At 43.3% G+C, this 25,096-nt stretch overlaps 1 protein-coding gene across 2 annotated transcripts in view; it reads right to left on the bottom strand.

Moving 5' to 3' along the window:
• fhod3b (formin homology 2 domain containing 3b) overlaps positions 1–25,096 on the bottom strand; it is a 280,074-nt gene that overhangs the window by 18,880 nt on the left and 236,098 nt on the right. For both annotated transcript variants that reach the window (XM_052144662.1, XM_052144663.1), the window contains 6 exons: positions 23,576–23,766; positions 11,828–12,310; positions 8,021–8,928; positions 4,274–4,432; positions 1,742–1,924; positions 1,062–1,181 (listed from right to left, as the gene is read on the bottom strand). In XM_052144662.1, the coding sequence (XP_052000622.1) occupies positions 1,062–1,181; positions 1,742–1,924; positions 4,274–4,432; positions 8,021–8,928; positions 11,828–12,310; positions 23,576–23,766 (2,044 nt within the window). The remainder of the gene's footprint in view (positions 1–1,061; positions 1,182–1,741; positions 1,925–4,273; positions 4,433–8,020; positions 8,929–11,827; positions 12,311–23,575; positions 23,767–25,096) is intronic.

The following is a 25,096-nucleotide window of genomic DNA, read 5'->3' on the forward strand; positions in this document are numbered from 1 at the left end:
CCCATTGCACACGGCGCCCCAGCCAGACTCGGAGGCATCTGTCGTAACCACAACGTGCCTGGACACCTGCACTAAGGAGACCCCTACCCTCAGAAATGCAAGGTCTGTCCAAGGGCTGAACAAACGGCGGTGCTTTATGGGCACAGGTGCACCGCAACCACCTTGTCCACCTGGGGAATCGCCGAGTACCCCCTGGAAGCCCCACCATCAAGGGTAGTGAGAGCGGAGGAGCTCAGAGATCGGGTCTGGTCAGTAAAAGGTGCCCGCCATGACTATGTGAGCTCCTCATGCACCTCCGGGAAGAAAGGGACCCTTTCTATAAAAGCATTACATTATTAAAACTTGTGTAGCCTATTATTTGAGTGGTAAAGTTGTTTAAATCGTAATTTATAGGGTTTTAGGGTTTGTTGACATAACATCGTCATGGCAACGAAGTTGTAAAATTGACAATAAATTTACACAGAAAAGGTTAATTACATAGCGTAAATATATGCAGCTGAAATAAATGCAGATGTTAAAATTCACATGCACCTTGAGAGCATTAGTCACTCTGGACCTGAACCATCAAATCATTCCTTGAAAAGCACTTTTACTAATCACAGGCCATTTCCACAATTTTCTGACATTTTTCAGATGTAGTTTAGTAGATTACCATCAGTTCCATTAAGATACAGAGCAATTTCAAAGTGTGCAGAGCCTACATAGCCATACGCATTCTAACAAATGCTTTATTAACATGATTAACAGAATCTCAGTCGAGTGCACTGATACACAGTAATGTGCTGGCCCAGGATCAGCCAAGCTGCTAAGTTTGCAAGGCACGACAAAGCTTGGAATGGAGAAATCCCTACAGAGGTGACATGACTCTCACTGGCTTTGTTCTCCTGCCCAACATCAATGGTTTACAGTAACAAAAGACATTTCATGCCAAACTCGCACCTTATCAGGTTTATCTCTTTCAGGTACTTTAATGCATTTAAGATTTAAGCAAAAACGGCAGACAGACAGACGAAGATGGAGAGATTAGGAGTTGAAAGACAAGAAGTAGACTTGGTACTCACGTTGGTCCCATTGAGAAAGTTGCCAATAGCTAGCAGAGTTGAAAGGATGCAGCGCAGTGTCTTGTTCTTTTCTAATTGGTCCATGCCCTCCTTCAGGTCCTGTAGTGGCTCTGCCACTTCCTGAGAGGCAAACAGAACATATTAGAAAAAAAATAGCTACAAAATGGTACAGAAGTCTGCAGAGGGTTTAGTACAAGACAGGTCAAAATCAAGTGGCTCCAATACACAGTATTTTAATATTTATTTAGAGGATTTGATTTTAAATGACTTAAAAGATCTTCAGATGGTCTGGTTTGAGTATTTCTGTAACTGCTGATCTCCTGGGATTTTCACACACAACAGTCTCTAGAATTTACTCAGAAAGGTGCCAAAAACAAAAAACATACAGTGAATGGCAGTTCTGTGGATGGAAATGCCTTGTTGATGAGAGAGGTCAACAGAGAATGGCAAGACTGGTTTGAACTGACAAAGTCTACGGTAACTCATATAATTGCTCTGTATAATTTTGATGAGAAGAATAGTATCTCAGAATGCTGGTCCGAGATGCGGGTTGGTGTTGTTTTGGCGGCACGAGGGGGACCTACACGATATTAGGTAGGTGGTTTTAATGTTGTGGCTGATCGGTGTAGATAAGACGGGGGGACATTGTAGATTCTGGGAGTACGTTAGCTCAGACTGACCTTCTCTAAGGCATCGTAATCCATCTTAAATGCCCAAAGCTGTAGTCGTGCAGACAGTTCACTGATGGAAGAGAGAATGAGGAGGAACTGCTCAGCGCTGCCCAGCGGAGTGTCAGGGTTTGCCAGCTGGGCCTCCTGAATCTTCTGCGTTTCCTCCTCCGTAGGAATCATCGTCAGGATTTTCTAAAAAGCAAGAGACACAGAGGGGAGAGTTAATATCACTGTCAAGTACCATGGTAGATGGGGGCTCACCCCTAGAAAGGCATTCACGTAATCCATCACATGAGTGTTGATGGAGTGTTGATGGATAAAAGGAGTGGTGGTGGTGTAGTGGCTAAAGCACAGGGCTGTTAATCAGAAGGTCACAGGTTCTAACCTCACAGCCACCACCATTGTGTCCTTGAGCAAGGCACTTAACTCCAGGTTGCTCCGGGGGGATTGTCCCTGTAATAAGTGCACTGTAAGTCGCTTTGGATAAAAGTGTCTGCCAAATGCATAAATGTAAATGTAACAACACCTGGAAAGACAGTATTATGCAAAAATTTTGAAAATGACAACAATTTAATCCATTTATCTGCTAGTGGGCTACTTTTTGCTATTGCATAACAAAATATGAGAATAAAACCAAAGGATATTAATTTCTGCTGTCTGAAATAAAATTTATATGATAAAAATCTCGGTAAGAATAATAAAGTGTGGTTGTCGGTAAGAAAATTATGTTCCCTATAGTCTCCTAAGGGTGGAGGGAAACACGGTCATACATTTTTCCCATGACCAAAAAGGGAGCTTCGTTATTCAAGTGTTGATATTGTGACATATTCCTCCGGTTTGTAACAAGGGCTGAAAAAAAATGATGCATTTTGCTGACCTTTAATCTTTGTGATTAATTGTAAGATCACAGACAAAAAAAGAAATTTAGCAGGAAAACCAGACCCTATTTAGTCTTGCCTGCCAAACCAACTTGCTCAACATTGTTTTAAAAATTAGAATGTATTGGTTTTGTGGACATCCAAAGTAAATGTATATGCACGGAGGGCAGAGAGGTTGGGCTATTTTGGACACAAGTTTGGAGTCGACACTTTTTGTTTGCCAGCTCAGCTAGTCACTATGTCTTTGTCTTGTCTTGAACACAGTTGTAGAAAGCCATGTATCTGGTAAAAATATGCTTTCATGTAGCAGTCCAGGATGATCATAAATGCCTGAATGATTTATGTAACGAGAAAGAGGGAGAGAGAGAGAAGGCGAAAGAGAACTATAGAGAGGTTCAAGGAATATGTGACTCACATGGATTCAAAACAAAGTTAGTATTAAGGACAGATGTATTTTCAGCATGGTAACCTGTCTGACATTCCTAGGATTAGCATTATAAACAATTCACTATAGAAGCATTATATTGCAAAAAAAAAATTCTTCTTTTCCAGTAAATATTTCTAAACATCTTTTAAAAAACAATACGTTAGAAGGAAAATTACCACTTTATGGCACTTTTGAATCCTTGAGTCACTATCAAGCCATTGTATTCAAATTAGCGAGCGAGATGCCCTTTAAAATTCCTCCTGTTGTTTTCCGCAGAAGACAGAAAGTCATACAGGTTTGGAACGATATAAGGGTGAAAAAATTATGACCGATTTTTCCTTTTAATAATAATAATAATAATAATAATAATACCTTGCATTTATATAGCACTTTTCTAGGCACTCAAAGCGCTTTACATAGTATAGGGGGAATCTCCTCAACCGCCACCAGTGTGCAGCATCCACCTGGATGATGCAACGGCAGACATAGTGCACCAGAACACCCACCACACACCACACACCAGCTATTGGTGGAGAGGAGAGAGTATAGTTATGTAGCCAATTCAGGGATGGAGATTAATACGATGCCATGGTACATAGGGGGCCAATGGGGGGTATTTGGCCAGGACATCGGGGTTACACCCCTACTCTTTACGAGAAGTGTCCTGGGATTTTTAATGACCACAGAGAGTCAGGAGCTCAGTTTAACATCTCATCCGAAGGATGGTGCCTTTTTTACAGTATAGTGTCCCCGTCACTCTACTGGGGCATTAGGACCCACACAGACCGTAGGGTGAGCACCCCCTGCTGGCCTCCCTAATACCACTTCCAGCAGCAACCTTGGTTTTCCCCAGGAGGTCTCCCATCCAGGTACTGGCCAGGCTCAACCCTGCTTAGCTTTAGTGGGCAACCAGGAAAGAGATGCAGGGTGATATGGCTTCCGGTTTTTGGGTGAACTATACCAAAAACATCACTAAATTTTGCTAAATTTATCTGAAAACAAGACTTAATATCTTAAGTCATTTAGCTTCTCAAGTAAATGCATCTTGTTCTTGTAATGTTTAGATATTTTAATTGGAAAACAAGACAAAAGTACTGAGTAAGAAAATGATTTATTTGCACTGAGCTGTTTGTACTCTTTCATCACGTCATGTGGAAATCAATTTGCTTAATTACTTGTGGTTGATCTGACATACTTTGCGTAAAGGAATGTGACTTTAAAGCAGATCAGTATTACCTCTATGCCTTCTTTGCTCAAGGCATACTCATCGAAGTTGAGGATGGCTGTTTTGATTGTGCGTGGTGGAGGCAGCACCGTCAGGCCAATGTTAATGGCGTTACTTCTTTTGGAGTCCAGAACGATGATCTCTTGACGCTTCCCATCGGCTACTGTTTTCTAAAATCAGGTACATAAACACAAAAAAAGGTTAGTTCACCCAAAACTGAAAATACTATCATCATTTACTTACCCTCATGTCGTTCCAAACCTGTATGACTTTCTTCCTTTGAAAAGCACAAAATTAGATCTTAGGTAGGATGTTCTTATTGCTCTTTTCCATACAATGAAAGTGAATGGTGACCAAGGGTTGCCAAGCTCCAAAAATGACAAAACGCACCATAAAAGTACAGCAAAAGTAGTACATATGCCTTGTGCAATATATTCAAAGTCTTTTGAAGCCAACAGACCGAAATTTAAGTCGCTACATTTAAATTTGAAATGTTATAATCAGTTATGAAACACAGAAAAACCTATGATTTTTAGCATCAAGTAATTTTCTCACACTAAGCTATCCTATGTCATCAGAAAACTTGGAATAAAGTCCATGGTCGAGACTACTTTTCTGGTGCTTTGTTTCATTTTTACAGCTCTACAGCTCTTGGTCACTATTCATATCCATAATATGGAAAAGAGCAGTGTCAGCATTCTGCTAAACTTATTTAGTGTTCAATGTAAGAAAGACAACAATGTAGGTTTGGAACATAATGGTGAGTAAATTATGACAGAAATTAAATTTTTATGTGATCTATTCCTTTAATCAATATCATTTTGAGGGAAGGACTAAACAACCTTTCCAAGTATACTGCTCAGATGTAGTTTCCGTGACAAGGTGGCATTACATTATGCTTCGCCCACTTCTAAATTTACCATCACGATGCTCATCTCCACACCCAAAATGAAATAAGGATCCTTTAGCCTTTTCTTAATCTCACGCTGGCCACGAAACTGAATAGGAAAGGAATTTCTTTAATGTGGATAATTACCATAAAATGGCTTCCTGAGAAATGAACGCAAAGCCGAGATATGTTTAATGTTTATTTCCCTGAAAAGGCACGCAAGCACCTGAGGGCTATTTTGGGACTTTGATGGGAAACATTTCTGGAGAAACACAGCTATGAAGGTACTCTGTCTGTTGCCAAACAGGAGAGAAGAGAAAAGGGGCTCAGAGGGAAAAGGGAGGTAGAATAGGTCGAAAATGAAAAACAGCTGAAAAAGGTTTCTCAGAGCAGAGGGGAGAGGAAAGCCCATGCAGACCACATCTCTGTAGCTCTGATAGACTTTGGAAAACACAGTCTAGGAATGAACTAACCAAATAATGAGACAGATCTTCATCTTAAAGGGATAGTTCACCCAAAAATGAAAATTCTGTGATTATTTATTCACCATTATTTTATTTAAACTCATATTATTTCTTCCAAGAAACACAAACTGAGTTATTTATAGCAGAATGTACAAGCTGCTCTCTTCCATACAATGAAATTGGATAGTGACCATGACTTTCAAGCATGATTTCAAGGCTAGATTTACAGTAAATAATGATTTAAGTGTTGGTCTGTTCCTTACAAAAGCTATCATATGCCTTCAGAAGACTTGGAATATAGCAAACAAAATACTACTATGATGTTTTAAATTAGATTTTTGGGTGAACTATCTCTTTGATAACATCAATTCATGGTGAACCTCAGCGTTCATTTTTATTCAAGTAACAGATTTGTCTCTATACAAATGAAGGCTGACGACACAAACAATCAAATGAACTCTGTTGTAAAACCTGGAATGACGGTGCAGTTCTTGTTTCAATGTAAAGGCTCAGAGATCCACATAACAGACTGTATTGATTAGCCTTAGAATGTTTTAACCGAGGCAGCTGAAATATGCTCTGAGAGTGCAGCGACTTAACTTTGTTCAGAGTTGCAGGAGGCTTCATGGAACCAAAACCGCATCTTTGATGAAGCCTTTAGATATAATACCTGGAATCAATAATGACCAATCAACCAACCTATAACCATTTGACCTATATATATTGCAGCCTTCTTCTATATATGTACGATTATGAGATAATCAAAAGCTTTGGAGGCTGCACATGGGTAAGAGAAGGTGTCGGAACTCACACCATGTGTTACACTAAAGAGACTAAAGAAAAGCCCAGAAAAAGATTGAATCATTTCCTTGCAGCTCTGGCTTGTGTTCACGAAACAAAAACATGTAAAACCAAAATAGAGTGAACATAGAGCTATAAAAACTAAAATTTTAAACTTCCTGAAAAAAACAAAGGGGGGATGTTGTCAGAATGTTGATATGTGGTTGCTAAGGTACGCTGAGTGTTGTTAGAGCATTGCTATGTGGTTGCTAAGGTCTTCTCGTGGTTGCTAGGCCATTGCTATATGGTTGCTAAGGAGTCTGAGTAGTCTTAAATGAATATTGCAGGTTCAATACAAGTTAAACTCAATCGACAGTATTTGTGGCATAATATTGCACCACAAAGAAGTATTTTGACTTGTCACACCCTTTCTTTAAAAAACACAAAATTCGAAGTGACAGTGAGACACTTCCAATATAAGTTAATGGGGCCAATTTTGAATGTTAATATCTCACTATTTCAAAAGTATAGTTCTAGTAAACAATTAAAAAGATTTTAGTGTGACAAAATTGCATACTAACATTTTCTGTGTACAGTTATAGCCAATTTTACAACTTCATTACCATGATGATGTAATTTCAACAAACCCTAAAACCCTGTTAAATGTCTGTAAATATGACGATTTAATGAACTTTACAGCTCACATAATATGTTTTCACAGAAGAATTAATGTGTGTTTTTATAAAATTATAAGCTTCACATTTCTGCCTTTAAACCCTCCAAAAAGTGGCACCATTCAATTCCATTGTAAGTGCCTCACTGTAACTTTGATTTCTGCTTTTTTTAAGTCAAAATTAGTTTTGTGGTAATCAACATTATGCAATAAATGCTGTCGATTGACCTTAATTTGTATCGAACCCAGACTACATTAAGCATATTGTTATGTGGTTTCTGGGGCACTGCAAGATGGTTGCTTAGGTAGTCTGAGTAATTTAATACATTTCTATGTGGTTGCTTTGGTGTTTTGGGTGGTTGCTAGGTCATTGATATGTGGTTTCTAAGGTGTTCTGTATGGACATTAGTGGATTGCTATACAGTTGCTGGGGTGTTCTGGATGGTTGCTAAGGTGTTCTGAGTGGTCTTTAGTGCATTGTGATGTATTTGCTAGGGAGTTATTGGTGGTTACTGGCAATGCTATGTGATTGCTAGGGTGTTCTGAGTGTTTTTTATTGCTAGGGTAATACTAGGCAGTTGCTGGGGTAGGCAGATTTCTTACTGGCCAAGCCTCTATGATATTCTCATTCCTACAGTAGATGTGGCTGAATCCCTCCTACAATGTATGTCTAAGTGATTTTTTGCTTGTTATATTGTCCCCAAGGCAAAAATCTAAAAGCACATCTTTTCTTAAGTTGCATGAGTTTAGGTATCATTAATGTCTGTAGCACATTCAATAAGGAACAAGTTATACATCAAAGTTTAATACTTGGGGCTTGTTCTAAACCCCTAAACCCAAGTATGTGCAAAAGAACTGTAATGGTGATGCTAGCGGATTTGTGAATTTAAACAACCAACAAAAAGACCTGATGAAGAACACGTATAAAGAGGTCAGGGGTATTTGACATTACCTTTGTGGCAGGCAGCTCCTTGGATTTTGTTTCAAAAAGGTTTTCCAACTTGGCCGTGTCCAGCTTGACCGGGTCCAGTTTGGACCACAAGGATTCCTTACATCTCTTGTGGTTGTTGTACTGCCAGTCTATCGGTCTCACTTCGTTCCAAAACAGACGAATGGTCTTCTTTTTCTTCTGGAAGAGCAGTGGATCGCCTCGACTAAGTTGAGGAGATCCAAGATGTGGGGGAGATGTTGAGGCTAAAAATGGTGGAGGAGGGGGCATCATCATACCAGAGATAGGTGGAGGTGGGGGGCATCCAAACAAGGGTGGTGGAAGATTGGGCAAGCATGGAGGAGGAGGTGGTGTGAGGTCACCTGACCCAATCACGTTACAAACGTCCAAAATGTCTACATCATCCTCCTCCCCCAAATCTGTGAAATCCAACTCTTTGATGCGAAGCTCTCGTGGCACAGCCATTAGCTGATCCCATATTTGGTCAGACTCTTTTTTGGGAGGTGTTGGTGAAGGAGCTCTTTGAGGCTTTTCCTGTGGATGCTGTTTCTCTTTTCCAGAATGTTCCACCTCATGAGGTGACACCAGTCCTTTCACCAAGTCTCCAAATTTCTCGGCCACCACTCGCACACTACCCTGATTATCCAGATGCTCCACATCCAGTTTCTTCAAGTTCTCCTCACACGCCTGCCGACATGCCTCCAGTGTGGAAATGCGACAAGCAAGTTTGGTCACAGTAGAGTCCTGACCTGAATCTCCTTTCTCATTCACGTTCTCTTTCTCTTTCACTTGTTCCTCTTTCCCTACAGGCTTGCTTTGGTAAAGCATGTCCAGCATTACGTTTTTGCTGTTAAGAACTTTGTTGCATTGATCATTGACGTGTGCTGTATTATTACAGTCTGTCCACTGGCCTGAGGGATAAAAAATGGGAGCAAACTGTCATCATATTGCTAATTTGTAGAGCACATCTCTACAAAACATTCTATTCTATGTCTATTCCCTTCTGTCCTAAAGGTACACTACAGAATTGTGGGCTCTCTATCGACATCTGTGGTTGAAACATAAAAATGCACATAACTTTTTTTTTTCACGTCAGTTGTGATTTGACACGGTTCTAATCTGAGGATTTGAGGGTTTGAGGTATACCCATGGGTTGCCTGAGATCACCATATAAGAGTGGATCAGACTAGCTACACCAAGAGTCACTGATAGTAAGAAGAAAGAACCACAAGATGTATATCTAAACAATATGTCATCTAAGCAATTAAGTAGCAATATACGCACCATACTAGCAGGACATTCTCTTCTTGGTTTATGGACATGACGTAAAAACAAAAGGACGAATGACGGAAGACAAAGCAACTCCAGCATCTCTGAATGTAAAATTATTATTGTATGCTTACCGTTGTGATTAAAGGCTTGGTTACATTTACCTGTGCACAGATTAATTCTGCTGGTGAAGGTGTGGGTGGATGGTAAGCAAAAACCACATACAAGTCACTTGCCAAGCAGCCACTAGCAGCCTCTTTTTTTATTCTGCACTTTATTCTCTGGGAGAGTGAAGTTGTAAGGAAACTCACAGTCAAAAATTCACCGAACTTGAACCCCATGAGAAATTCGCACAGGGAAATTTATTGGCACCGGAAATCGATCAGGCAAAATTCCTGAGCGTAAATTCCCCTTGAGATGACTATATTTTGGCCAAATAAAATCACAGTGCAAAGGTATAATCAGTTCATTTCTAAAGAAAACAAGAAATCCTCCATAGGATACATTTACCTGGACCTCATTATGAAAAATGTGTATTTAAATATTTGTGTAATTATCTATATATCTATCTATAAACATAAATATACTGTATATATACTTATTCTGTATATTTATATATTAGAGCTGTCAGAATGAACGTGTTAATGCATGTGATTAAGTAAAAAAGTTTAATGCGATTAACGCATTTATCGTTAATACAGCATAAACCCTGATTTGAAAGTGTCTTCTTGGAGTCATTACACATTACACCCTTCACCACACACACACACGCACACACAAAACTATATTATGTACAAAACAAGCTCTGATGGGAAGTATTCTTCAGACTAAGTAAGGCACATTTTAATTACCACAGAAGCACGTGTCTTAACTACCACTACAATGCGGAATAAGATGTTCAAAGTGACGATTTATGCTGGCATTGACACCTTGACGCATATCATAAAAGTAGCTTCACGATTGCTGTGACAAAGTTAATTGCCACAGTCTACCGGCAGATTTATATTGTGGAGGATGAGAGTTTAAGAGATTTAATGCCCATTGAAATAAATATGCAATCTATAGGGAAACTAGTTCTTTCAAATATTAAATTTTTAACTTGGACTTTGGGAAACGTTTAATGTTACTTGAATAGGTGATGTTTTAGTGCATTTATTTCTTTATACTGTGGAAGGCTTTGTTTGTAAAATGTTAATAAAGTATTATATAGTTACATAATGTTTTGTTTTCTTCCCTAAGTTGGAAATAAATTCATTTTGACAAGAAAAGAAGTATATATAGTTTCAAACTATACATACACTAAAGCACTTTCAAAATCTGAGATTAATCACGATTAACTACAAAAAATGATGTGACTAATCAATATATATATATACATATATATTCCAACAATTAAAAATAGCACGGAGGAAAGATGGCCAAAAATTGGTTTATGTTCAATGAAATGGAAATAAAACACACAATATTTAGACTCTTTTAGTATCTAAATATTAGATTTAGATCTAATATTTAGATCTAATGTCTGTTATGCATGTCTGTTGCCGCAATATATTTATATGATGTAATGTATTTGAATTATCTGAATTTAAATATTTGTTATATATTATATGTTTATTATTTTAATTTTTATATAATAATTATCTTTGTTTGCTATGAAAATATTGATATTGCAATAAATTTGATTAATCGTCAGATCATGTAATGAATTGTATAAAAAAAAATTTTGACTGTCAATTCAAGGCATTTCCATCCATAGAACTGCCACTCTAGAAACTGTTGTGTGTGAAATCCCAGGAGATCAGCAGTTACAGAAATACTCAAAAAAGCCAGTCTGACGCCAACAATCATCCATGCGATTATCTAATCAGCCAATTGTGTGGCAGCAGTGCAGTGAATAAAATCATGCAGATACAGGTCAGGAGCTTCAATTCATGTTCACACCAACCATCAGAATGGGGAATTTTTTTTATCTTATTGATTTCGACCGTGGCATGATTGTTGTGCCAAACAGGCTGGTTTGAGTATTTCTGTAACTCCTGGGATTTTCACACACAACAGTCTCTAGAATTTACTCAGAATGGTGACAAAAACAAAAAACATGCAGATGCCTGTCAGTTCTGTGGACCAAATGCCTTGTTGATGAGAGAGGTCAACAGCGAATGGCCAGACTGGTTCAAACTGACAAAGTCTACGGTAACTCAGACAACCAATCTGTACAATTGTGATGAGAAGAATAGCATCTCAGAAAGCAATTCTGAGATGCGGGTTGGTGGCACGAGGGGTTCCTACACAATATTAGGCAGGTGGTTTTAATGTTGTGGCTGATCAGTGTGTATATATATATATATATATATATATATATATATATATATATAGATCACAGGCAACTGTTGTAGTGCTTATGTAGCAATATGTTCTAAAAATTCCAAATTCCCATTAGCCTTCTCGATTGGCCCAAAAATTAACATCATGACTGAACACCTCTATAGCCACATACGGTAGTTATCTATGTCAGTTTGACTGTGTATGTGTTGCTCTCACCTGAGTCATTATCACTGACAAGTTTCTCCTCTCGTTCTTCTCTTTCCAGGGTGCTGCTGGCTGAAGAGATGCTGGAGGCAGAGCAGTTATCTTTTTCATTCAGTTCCTCATTCTGCCTCTCCTTCTCACTCAGGACGATACTCTCCTTTAATATCTGCTCTCTCTCACACTCTCTACCTGTTCCACTAGTCTCTTCTTCACAGTTTCCTTCTGGCCCTTCTTCCTTATTTTCATCTTCCTTCCCATTCAAAATTTCCACACACTTTTCTGCCTCAGCTCCCTCTGTTTTCTCCTCTTCCTCAGATCTCTCTGCCTCTGTGTTTGTTTGAGACAGAGAAAGTGTGATGTCTGTAAGTTCCACAGAGTTCTGGTCCTCCTCTGGCAAGGAGGGTGACACTGAGGCAGACGTTGAGACAGAGGGGGTTTCTGAGGTAGACCACACAACTGCTGCTGGCACAGGACGACTTGACTCAGATTCAGTTCCTGAAGAAAGAAAAAAGTTGGCTTGGTATCCATTTGAGATAACAGGCATAACTTCCTGTAAATTTAAAATAAACCTGTACTGTGAACCTTTCTTCAAAATAATATGATCAAAAGCCATTCATTCTGAACACCTTAAAAGGTAAGAATAATGCCCTAGTTTAGGTAACCAAGTGTGTTTTGAGTATGCGTTTGACTGTGAAGGTGATTCAAATTGTCTTTTTTAAAGTTGATGTGTGTAATTTTTGTTAAAATACATCTAATATCCCAATTTATTACTAAGTAAACTATAACTAAAATATTTATAGTTAATATAAGTAAGCAATTTGTCTGTTGAGTACCCCCAAAAGTGTAAACACTTTATACTTTATGCACATTTTCAGATTAAAACAATAATATATTTTTTTAAAGCCTCACATAAACGCTTTAGTCCAACCAAAATCGGACCAAAATATTAAGCACTTGACATCACTTCATCAACGAACGTCTTTCCTTCAAATATTCTATTACATATTGAGTCATGCATCCTTGGACAGATAAAGACTTTAACTCAACTGTGCAAAAAATGCTGTAGCATGATTATAAATATGCAAGTAAACATACTGACTGTGGTGCTTTCAAAACATTGCTTTGTTTAAGTATCCTGACTAGCCAATAGCACAAGTTTGGGATGGGACTATCTCTTTGTACAACCAACAGAATATAGGGGGAGTATTCAAAAAGCTCCAAGTCATTATTTTTGCAATTCTGTTTGATTCTGCTAGTGGTGCAGACTTGTGCTTATTATTAATTATTATGTGCAAAATGACTGAACCATCTTAGAATCTTTTCATGCATGCATCCCTCATCCCTTACATGTAGCCTGCACAGTCACATCCCCCTCTTCCAGCGTCTGTGTTACGGTAACCCACATTACATTTCCACATCTCCACCTCCACATTTGGAAAAGCAAATAAATACAGGAAATGTGATCCTGCAGGAGTATGGAGACTGACAAAACAAAATTCCTTATAACCTTCACATCACAGATATCTACATGCACAGGCAAAGTATAAGGACTGCATGAGTTAGAGCTCTAAATAACATATGAATGTGCTTTCATTATGGAAGTACACTTAAAGAATAATCAGAGTCTCTTGAGAAACTAGCAACGGTCACCAATGATGCCCTTTTTTGAAAGCTTGTGGTTTCCTATGCCTTGACATGCAATACATTTGTGTGGGACTTGTATAGAAGCTTGGACTTTGAAGGTATTCATTAAACTGTGTGTTGGAAAGAATTCTCATCGCCACACTGACACCATAGACAACAAAAGCCACACTAATGATTATATATTAAATTTTCTTTATTAACCCTGCTTTAAAAACAGCTTTAACCAGTCTAAGGTGGTTTGCTGCTCTCCCAGCCTGACTAGCTTACAAGTGCCCTAAACCAGGGCAGGAGCCATGGAATGGGAGGAGTTGAACCCTCTGGAACCACAGTCTGATCCTCACAGCTATCCTTTTACACAAGGCTGGACATGCTTTCACTATTTGACCAGTGCGTGACCACTGCTCTGTCCTTTAGAAACCACATGGATGTGATCTAACCAGGACCTGATTCAAACCCTCTCACTGCACCGACAACCCCAGTCCACTCCTTCAATTACCATGTCAAGTGTGATGGATGTCTTTCTGTCTGCTGTTTCAGATACTATCCTGCCACACTGTATGCTGCATTAGTAATTGCATTAATATAAAACTGACAAAAATAGAGCAGAATCTTAAATAATTTCTTCTGGCCTGTGGAATTTGTTTACGCCACTTTCATACAACGGTGGCACATTAAAGCTGAAGTGTGCAATTTCTACACCTATAGCGTTGCCAAACACTTTGCAAAAATCATGACTGTTTTCAAACAGGTTTCCCAAACACTCCCCATGTCTGCCATTTTGGCAAATTTATGTCAAATTTGTTACATTTCTGGGCTTTCTGTGACTTGGAAATTAGATTAGAGCAAATACCATGAGCATGTTGATTTGCAAGACCATTACCATGTACAGTACAGTATGTAACTGTTACGAATTGCGGGAGGACAACGAAGGCAGACGAAGGTTGAGGATCCAAACGCAGAATACTTATAACTTTATTAAATAAACAAACACAAAGGAAAACCCTCAATGGGGAAATAAACATGAACAGAGCACAAGGGCAGGAAACACAGAGCAGGCTACCAACATAAACTAACATTCATAACAACAAACAACGATCGACAGTGACTGAACGAAAAGGCAGGGTATAAATACAAGAAGGGACCAATGAACAAACAGAACTCAAAATAACATGATAAGGTGATGAACAGAAACCAATGAGAAACTAATGAGGACAGGTAAGAACAATGAACAATGAACACAATGGCTAACAAGACTATGGAGGTACAGAAGGTTCAAAAGTGAAAACTATGGAGTGACGAAAGTATCAAAATGGAAGACAAAGGGGAAACAGAAAAACAGGACAAGGTCATACGTTACATAGCCCCCCATCTAAGGATCGGATCCCAGACGATCCAAACCAAAAAACAAAACCCAAGACAAAAACTATAGAAAAACACAATGAAGGCACCGGGGGCAGACAGGCAGTCCAGGGGGGCGATGAGGGGCAGAAGGAAGTCCAAGGGGGCACAGAGGGCAGGCAGGAAGTCCAAGGGAGGCAACAAGGGGAAATTAAACCGTCCACGGGGGCACAAAGGGAAAGGAGACAGTACACGGGGCCAATTAGGCAGTCCCAGGGGGCACAGAGGGACCGGTTCAGGGGGCCTGGGAGGTGGCCATCGGACAGGGACGGGTCCAAGAGGCCTGGGAGGAAGCCTCAGGATAGGGACAGGTCCCAGGGGCGAAACTGAGAAGGGCTCTGGAAGCTCAGGAGGCGGAGCTGAGGGAGGCTCTGGAAGCTCAGGAGGCGGAGCTGAGGGAGGCTCTGGAGGCTCAGGAGGCGGAGCTGAGGGAGGCTCTGGAAGCTCAGGAGGCGGAGCTGAGGGAGGCTCTGGAGGCTCAGGAGGCGGAGCTGAGGGAGGCTCTGGAGGCTCAGGAGGCGGAGCTGAGGGAGGCTCTGGAGGCTCAGGAGGCAGAGCTGAGGGAGGCTCTGGAGGCTCAGGAGGCGGAGCTGAGGGAGGCTCTGGAGGCTCAGGAGGCGGAGCTGAGGGAGGTGGCGCCGTAGGAGGCTCTAGTGGTGGAGGCCTGGAAGGCTCTGGCGGTGGGGCCGATGGAGGCTCAGGAGGTGGAGCCGAGGAAGGTGGCGCCGTAGGGGCCTTTAGAGGCGGAGCCGTAGGAGGCTCGGGAGGTGGAGCTCTAGAAGGTTCTGGAGTCTCTGGGAGCAGAGCCATAGGAGGCTCTGGAGACGGAGCCATAGGAGGCTTGGGGAGTAGAGCCGTAGGGAGGCCGAGGAAGGCCTAGGAGGCAGAGCCTAGGAGGCTCGAGTCTCTGGAGGCAGAGCTGTAGGAGGCTCGGGAGGCGGAGCCGTAGGAGGCTCGGGAGGCGGAGCTCTAGAAGGTTCTGGAGTCTCTGGGAGCAGAGCCATAGGAGGCTCTGGAGGCGGAGCCGTAGGAGGCTCGGGGAGAAGAGCCCTAGGAGGCTCGGGAGGCGGAGCCGTGGAAGGCTCAGGAGGCAGAGCCATAGGAGGCTCGAGGGGCGGAGCCCTGGAAGACTTGAGAGACTTGAGGGGTGGAGCCCAGGGAGGCTCGAGAGACTTGGGAGGTGGAACCCTGGGAGGCTCGGGGAAGGGGCTCTGGAAAGCTCGGGAGGCGGAGCTCTGGAAAGCTTGGAGGGCGGAGCTCTGGAAAGCTCGGGAGGCGGAGCTCTGGAAAGCTCGGGAGGCGGAGCTCTGGACTCGAGGCGAGCTCTGGAAGCTCAGGGGTGCTGACTCTTGGGCGGTCATGGCTACTGGCACTGGCTCTTGGACGGTCATGGCTACTGGCACTGGCTCTTGGACTGTCATGGCTGCCGGCACTGGCTCTTGGACGGTCATGGCTGCAGGCACTGGCTCTTGGGACGGTCGATGGCTGCAGGCACTGGCTCTTGGACGGTCGAGGCTACAGGCACTGGCTCTTGGGACGGTCGAGGCTACAGGCACTGGCTCAGGGACGGTCGAGGCTACAGGCACTGGCTCAGGGACGGTCGAGGCTACCGGCGCTGGCTCACTGACGTCTGAGGCATCAGGCTCTGGCTGGTTGGCCGCGGCATGTGTGGGCGCAGGCTCGCTCACCGTGACATGCGTAGGCTCTGGCTCGCTCACGGTGACAGGCAAGGGGTCTGGCTCACAGACCGGGGAAGGCGTGGGCCAGGAGGCGGAAGCCTGTCTTCTCCTCCTCCTCCGGGCAGACGAGGTTGACCGTGTGGGTTCTGGGGAAGTGGCTGGCGTGGGGGTTTGCTCGCTGACATGTGGAGCTGGTGTGACTGGGAGTGCCAGGGATGGCTGAAGGGTCTCCCCTGTGGGTGGTGAAGTAAAGTCCTCCTCAGCAACGCCCACGGTTAACGGCGATCCGCCGACCCGCAAAGTCACCTCTATGAAGCTGCAGAGGGACCACTCGTGCGTTGCCGGTGGTAACCGCTCCCTCAGTGAGGCGTTCAGATTGCCCCTGAAGAAGCTCACCAGGATTGGTTCGGGAAGTCAGAGACGCTTGCCAGGGGAAGGAAGTCCTGGATGTGGTCTTCCAAAGGGCGGTCCCCCTGCTTGAGGCTAAGGAGCCGATAATTGGCTGAATAGGCTGCTGGATCCATGTGTGGTCGATCGTTCTGTTACGAATTGCGGGAGGACAACGAAGGCAGACGAAGGTTGAGGATCCAAACGCAGTATACTTATAACTTTATTAAATAAACAAACACAAAGGAAAACCCTCAATGGGGAAATAAACATGAACAGAGCACAAGGGCAGGAAACACAGAGCACAAGGGCAGGAAACACAGAGCACAAGGGCAGGAAACACAGAGCACAAGGGCAGGAAACACAGAGCACAAGGGCAGGAAACACAGAGCACAAGGGCAGGAAACACAGAGCACAAGGGCAGGAAACACAGAGCACAAGGGCAGGAAACACAGAGCACAAGGGCAGGAAACACAGAGCACAAGGGCAGGAAACACAGAGCACAAGGGCAGGAAACACAGAGCAGGCTACCAACATAAACTAACATTCATAACAACAAACAACGATCGACAGTGACTGAACGAAAAGGCAGGGTATAAATACAAGAAGGGACCAATGAACAAACAGAACTCAAAATAACATGATAAGGTGATGAACAGAAACCAATGAGAAACTAACGAGGACAGGTGAGAACAATGAACAATGAACACGATGGCTAACAAGACTATGGAGGTACAGAAGGTTCAAAAGTGAAAACTATGGAGTGACGAAAGTATCAAAATGGAAGACAAAGGGGAAACAGAAAAACAGGACAAGGTCATAAGTTACAGTAACACAGAGTGCAGAGTGTGCAAGGTGTGTACGTGTCAACGATTCGATTTTGCTCACACAAAGAAAAACAAGATAATAAGAGCCTTCTCTATCTCTGCATTGTAGGTTCAAAAGAACCAGCTCATATAAGTCAGTTGTTCGGGAATTGGAATTGGACTACACTGGTTGTGCTGTTTTTGTGCTGTAGATTCAGAAGAACCTGCTCATATAAATCATTAGTTTGGAAACTAGGCTACACTGGTTGCGGTGTATATTCTGAGCCATAGACCCAAAAGAACTGGCTGTCATGAGTCATTTGTTCGGGAATCAGGCTGCACTGGTCGAGCTGTATGCTTTGCTCTGTAGATGGTGTTGCAGCACTTCTAAATAGCAAAAACATTGACAAATATAGAGTATTTTACTACAGTGTTCTAAAACCATTAACAGAACTGAAAGTGTCACAAAGCCAAAAGCACATTCATGGACATTATTAAATCAGAGCAAAAACTAAGTTTACAAAACTAATGCAATTGGTTTGGAATTTTTGTGTGGCTAGAAGTGGCTGTCCAGTCAAGATGACTCAAAGGGCATACCACAGAATGCTCAATGAGGTAAAAAATAAACCTAGAGTGACAGCTAGAGGCTTAAAGAATCACTGAAACTGATTAACATCTCTGTTCATAGTGGCCTGGGTAGCTCAGTGAGAATTGATGCTGACTACCACCCCTGGAGTAGGGGCATGCTGAGTGACTCCAACCAGGTCTACTAAGCAACCAAATTGGCCCGTTTCCTAGGGAGGGTAGAGTCACATGGCATAACCTCCTCGTGGTCATGATTAGGGGTTCTCGCTTTCAATGGGGCGCGTGGTAAGTTGTGCGTGGATCATGGAGAGTGGCATGAGCCTCCCGTGATGTGAGTCTCTGCGGTGTAATGCACCACGAGCCATGTGATAAGATGTGCAGATTGACGGTCTCAGAAGCGGAGGCAACTGAGACTTATCCTTCGCCACCCGGATTGAGGTGAGTAACCATGCCACCACGAGGACCTACTAAGTAGTGGGAATTGGGCATTCCAAATTGGGAGAAAAGGGGATAAAAAAAAATACATAAATAAATAAATAACATCTCTGTCCATGAGTCTAATATATGGAAAAAATTAAACAGGCATGGTGTCCATGGAAGGACACCATGAAGGATTCCTTTTCTTTTCAACAAAAAGTGTGCCAAAGACCATCTTGACACTCCACTAAACTACTGGGAAATTGTTTTGTGGACTGATGAATCTAAGGTTGAATTGTTTGGGAAGAACACGCAGCACTATGTATGGTAAAAAAGGGTGCTGCATACCAACATGTAAATAATCATCCCAACGGTGAAGTACAGTGGAGGAAGCATCATGATTTTGGGCTGCTTCAGGACCTGGAACGCTTGCCATTATCGAGTGAAAAGTGAATTCACAAGTTTATCAAGATAAAGCACAACCATGTCAGGGTGGCTGTGCACCAGCTGAAACTTAATAGAAGTTTGGTGATGCAGTAGGACAATGACCATACACATCAAAGTAAATCCACTACAGAATGGCTTCAAAAAAAGAAAATCCACCTTTTGGAGTGGCCCAGTCAGAGCCCAGACCTTAACCCAATAGAGATGTTGTGGAATGATCTCAAGAGAACTGTTCACACCAGACATCCTAAGAATATGGCTGAGCTGAAACAGTTCTGTAAGGAAGAATGGTCCAAAATGTATTTTTGAACATTGTGCAGGTCTAATCCACAGCTACTGGAAATGCTTGGCTGAGGTTCTTGTTGCCAATGGAGGATCGACCAGTTATTAAATCCAAGGGTTCACTTAGATTTTCCACAGCATTGTGAATGTTTAATATTATGTGTTCAATAAAAACATGAAAAATAGTTTGTGTGTTGTTAGCTTTAGCACATTGTGTTTGTCTATACTTGTGACTTTGATGAAGATGATATCACAATTTATGACCAATTAATGCAGAAAGCCAACTAATTCCAAAGGGTTCACATACTTTTTCTTGCCACTGTATGTAATCCAAAAAAGTAACTGTAATATTATTATTAAGAGTATTTTAAAATGTAATTCAATCTAATGATTTTTGTAATATAATTGAGTAATCCGGATTACATGTAATTGTCTCGTTACTGTTGTAACCTCCATTCCCTGATGGAGGGAATGAGATGTTGTGTCGATGTAGTGACACTAGGGGTCGCACTTGGGAGCCCCAAAAACCTCTAATCTTTGAGAAAAGGCCAATGAGAATTGGTGAGTGGAATTTGCATACCACTCCCCGGACATACAGGTATAAAAGGAGCTGGAATGTGGCCACTCATTCAGGTTTTGTGCTGAGGAGCCGTGAGAAGGTCCTGGCCATTTCAGCGGATAGTACAGCATTGTGGCAAGAGGAACACAATGTCTCGTTCCCTCCATCAGGGAACGGAGGCTACAACAGTAACGAGACAATTACATGTAATCCGGATTACTCAATTGTATTACAAAAATCATTAGATTGAATTACATTTTAAATACTCTTAATAATCATATTGACCGAGACGTTCCCCTTCTGTCAATGTAGTGACACTAGGTGACCCTATAGAAACACGCCACAACAGCTGGACCGTGTTACATGAACTGAAGGTGCAGGAGCATGCAAGCTGCTGTGTGCGTAATAGCAGGTTCAGCAGCTCCTAACCTCCCCCCTCTGCACGTAACCTCCCCCAATGCCCCACAAGATGTCATGTGTTCCGGCACCTGCGGAGCACCTATCCCAGTACAAAGCATATTAGTACCCATAGTGGGTCCGGCTGCGAATTCCTCTGCCGAATCCAGGTCCTCCAGGGTTCATGAACACGCATGGGAGAAGAAGCACACGTCTGCGCCTCACGGAGGGGAAAGGTGCCATACCCAATTGATACACTCGTCTAGCTGTTCCGTATTACCAAACTTATCTGGGACGATTGTAAAATCTCACAAAGGTATTGGGTGTTGCCTAGCCCGTTGCTCTGCAGTTAGAGAGGTGCCATTGGCCAGTGCCCATGAGAATGCCACTCTCCTTGTAGTGTGCTCGTATTGCCAAACTGGCGGGCGCGGTCTGGGCCTGGAATGCCAAAGCGATGGCATCCACTATCCAGTGGGCAAGCCTCTGTTTGGAGACAGCGTTCCCTTTCCGCTGTCCACCGAAGCAGACAAAGAGCTGCTCAGGTTGTTTAAGGCTCTGCTTGCGATCCAATTAGATGCGCAAAGCACGCACCGGACACAGCAACGACAGGGCTGGGTCTGCCTCCTCCCGGGGCAGTGCTTGCAGGTACACCACCTGATCCCTGAAGGGGGTCGTGGGAACCTTGGGCACATAGCCCGGCCGGGGTCTCAGGATCACGTGAGAATCTACCGGACCAAACTCCAGGCAAGTGTCACTGACAAAGAACGCTAGCAGGTCCCCAACCATCTTGACGGAGGTGAGCGCAATCAGGAGGGCCATCTTTAAGGAGGGGACTTTCAGATCAATTGACTCTAGCAGCTCAAACGGAGCTCTCCGAAGGCCCAGGAGGACCACGGGGAGATCCCATGAGGGGAAGAGGCATGGCCAAGGAGGATTCAGCCTCTGGACGCCTCTGAGGAACCTGATAATCAGGTCGCGCTTCCCTAGCCACGTCATGGTGGCCGCAATGGTGTACGTATACCTTCAAGGTAGAGGGGGACAGCCGCCCCTCCAGCCTCTCCTGCAGGAACGAAAGCACTGATCTGACTGCGCATCTCTGGGGGTCTTCGCCTCGTGAAGAGCGCCAATTTACGAACAAATGCCACTTCAGGGCATAAAGCTGCCTCCTAAAAGAAACCCTGGCCTTAGTGATCGTGTCTACCACTGCCGGTGATAGGCCACTTAGGTCTTCCATGTCCTGTCCAAGGGCCAGACGTGTAGGTTCCAGAGGTCTGGGCGCTGGTACCAGATGGTGCCCTGTCCCTGAGAAAGAAGGTCCTTCCACAGGGGAATTTGCCAGGGAGGTGCTGTCATGAGGAGCGTGAAGTCCGAGAACCAAGTCTGGGTGGGCCAATATGGGGCCACGAGGGTGACTTGTTCCTCATCCTCCCTGACCTTACATAGGGTCTGTGCAACTAGTCTCACTGGGGGGAACGCGTATTTGCGCAGCTCCAGTGGCTAGTTGTGTCCCAGTGCGTCTTATCCCGAGGGGAGCTCCCTTCAGGGAATATCAGAGCAGGCAGTGGGAGGATACCTGGGAAGCGAACAGGTCTAACTGTGCTTTGCCGAATCGACTCCAAATAAGCTGGACCACATGGGGGTGGAGTCTCCACTCTCCGCTGAGCATTGCCTGCCATGACAGCGTGTCCGCTGTGGCGTTGAGGCTGCCCGAGATGTGAATGGCCTGTGGCGACCTCAGCCACTGCTGACTCCAGAGGAGGAGATGGCGGGCGAGCTGTGACATGCGACAAGTGCGTAAGCCATCTTGGTGATTTATATATGCTATTGTCGCTGTGTTGTCCGACTGGACCAACACATACTTGCCCCGGATCAATGGCAAAAGCCTGAGCAGGGTGAACAGTACAGCCAGCAATTCCAGGCAGTTGAGGTGCCAACACAGCCATGGTCCAGTCTACCGCCACGAACCAATCGTGATGCTGGACGCATGCCAAAATGTGCCTCTGCATCAGCATCTTGAACGGGAGTCTGTGTAAGGCCCGGTTCAGAACTTGCAGGTCCAAGATTGGCCACAACCTACCACCTTTCTTTTGCACGATGAAGTAAGGGTTGTAGAACCCTTTCCTCATCTCGGCTGGAGGGACAGGCTATATCGCGCCCTTGCGCAGAAGGGTCGTGATCTCCGCACGGAGGGTGGCGGTGTTCTTGCCCAGCACTGAGGTGAAACGGACACCGGCAAACCGGGGCGGGCGCCTGGCAAACTGAATCGCATAGCCGATTCATTGACGAATCACATCAATATGTTGCTCTGATACAGAAAAAATGTACTCTTTGCAGAAATATATACTCTCTTAGTAGCACTGTCGAAGCGCTCAGAGGCGTAGTCTGCACTAAGCATGCAGAAGGAGATAAAGCTGCTGGAATGCGGCATATATCCAACAGCATTGATTCTTTCTGAGGTGAATGGATTGGCAGTGTAAATCAGCACGCTGACACAAAACCGCTCAGCTCCGAAGAAAAAATCTGAATGAGTGGCTGCATTCCAGCTCCTTTTATACCCGTATGTCCAGGGGATTGGCATGCAAATTTCACTCGCCAATTCTCATTGGCCTTTTCTCAAAGATTAGGTGTAAGTGTTTGGGGCTCCCAAGAGAGACCACTAGAGTCAGAAGAACGTGACTTCAACTAAAAGTCTTCTTACTAAATTAAGTGTGATGTTGTGGGTTAGGTTGTTCTAAGGAGAATGGGAACCCAGCCATGCTGATTCTCATTTGAATGTGTGAGTATCAAGCCAAGTGGAAACCCTACAGTAAGAGTGATTGACCAGCCTCCATTCGCTGTTGCCCTCTACATGCCCACGCCTGGCCCTTATGTTCAGATGTGGCTGCATATGAAAGGCTGACTGACCACAGACCTAATTTTGAAAAGGTTAATATCCTTAATTGTTGAATTGTGGTTAATATCTGAGGTCAATAAAAATCTGTCTAAAAGGTTTTGCTTTACCTAATGTTTGACTGCTTAATTTGTTTTACATTATTTTTAGTTCCAGTACATTTGTGTGGTCACTGCTCAATTCTACACTTTGAATTGTTTTTTTCTTTCTAGAAATGTACATTGCATAATGTAAATCACAGTACTTAAAATTGCATACACAAAGAATTCTCACCCTGTGTTGGAATAGGAAGACAGGATGTATCCTCCAGAGAGTCTTTAGTCAAAGGAGTAACAGAACGGGGTGAGAAGCTGGTAGTGGTTCGTGAACACAGGCTGAGGGTGATTTCTGTTCGTCCCCGTGGTGTTGATCTTGTCCGATCCCTTTCATTCTCCTCTGCTGCCCGCCGCTCCATTTGCTTATATCTGCACATACCAAAAAAGCACAGTACAAGTCAGTAAAAACTATCCTCAAACTACTCATTTTTGTTATATATGTAGCTTTTTTGACATGTCTTCATTACTACTGTACCACTGATAATCCATATTAAACATGGATCATGGAAACATACAGTGCAAGTATTCACAGCGCTTCACTTTTTTCACATTTTGCTGTGTTACAAAATGGATTAATTAATTAAATTCATAATTTTCCTCAAAATTCTACAAACAATAATGACAATGTGAAAGAAGTTTGTTTGAAATCTTTGGAAATTAAAAAAAAAATAAAAAACGAAAAAAATCACATGTACATAAGTATTCACAGCCTTTGCTCAATACTTTGCAGAAGCACCTTTGGCACCAATTACAGCCTCAAGTCTTTTTGTGTATGATACTACAAGCTTGGCACACATATTTTTGGGCAGTTTCTCCCATTCTTCTTTGCAGGACCTCTCAAGCTCCATCAGGTTGGATGGGAAGCGTCAGTGCACAGCCATTTTCAGATCTCTCCAGAGATGTTCAATCGGGTTCTGGCTGGGCCACTCTAGGACATTCACAGAGTTTTCCCGTTGCCACTCCTTTGTTATCTTGGCTGTGTGCTTAGGTTCATCTTTCAACAGGACAATGACCCTTTGCCCCAGTCTGAGGTACAGAGTGCTCTTGAGCAGGTTTTCATCAAGGATGTCTCTGTACATTGCTGCATTCATCTTTCCCTTGATCCTGACTAGTCTCCCAGTTCCTGCCGCTGAAAAACATCCCCACAGCATGATGCTGCCACCACCATGTTTCACTGTAGGGATGGTATTGGCCAGGTGATGAGCGGTGCCTGGTTTCCTCCAGACATGATGCTTGCCTTTCAGGCCAAAGAGTTCAATCTTTGTTTCATCAGACCAGATAATTTTGTTTCTCATGGCCTGAGAGTCCTTCAGGTGCCTTTTGGCAAACTCCAGGCGGGCTGTCATGTGCCTTTTACTGAGGAGCGGCTTCCTGGACACTCTACCATATAGGCCTGATTAGTGGAGTGCTGCAGAGATAGTTGTTCTTCTGGAAGGTTCTCCTCTCTCCACAGAGAAACGCTGGAGCTCTGTCAGAGTGACCATCGAGTTCTTGGTCACCTCCCTGACTAAGGCCCTTCTCCCCTGATCGCTCAGTTTGGCCTGGCAGCCAGCTCTAGGAAGAGTCCTGGTGGTTCCAAACTTCTTCCATATATGGATGATGGAGACCACTGTGCTCACTGGGACCTTCAATTCTGCAGAAATGTTTCTGTACCCTTGTATATATATATATATATATATATATATATATATATATATAT

The sequence above is a fragment of the Xyrauchen texanus genome, chromosome 15 (assembly GCF_025860055.1).
Source record: "Xyrauchen texanus isolate HMW12.3.18 chromosome 15, RBS_HiC_50CHRs, whole genome shotgun sequence".
NCBI lineage: Eukaryota > Metazoa > Chordata > Actinopteri > Cypriniformes > Catostomidae > Xyrauchen > Xyrauchen texanus.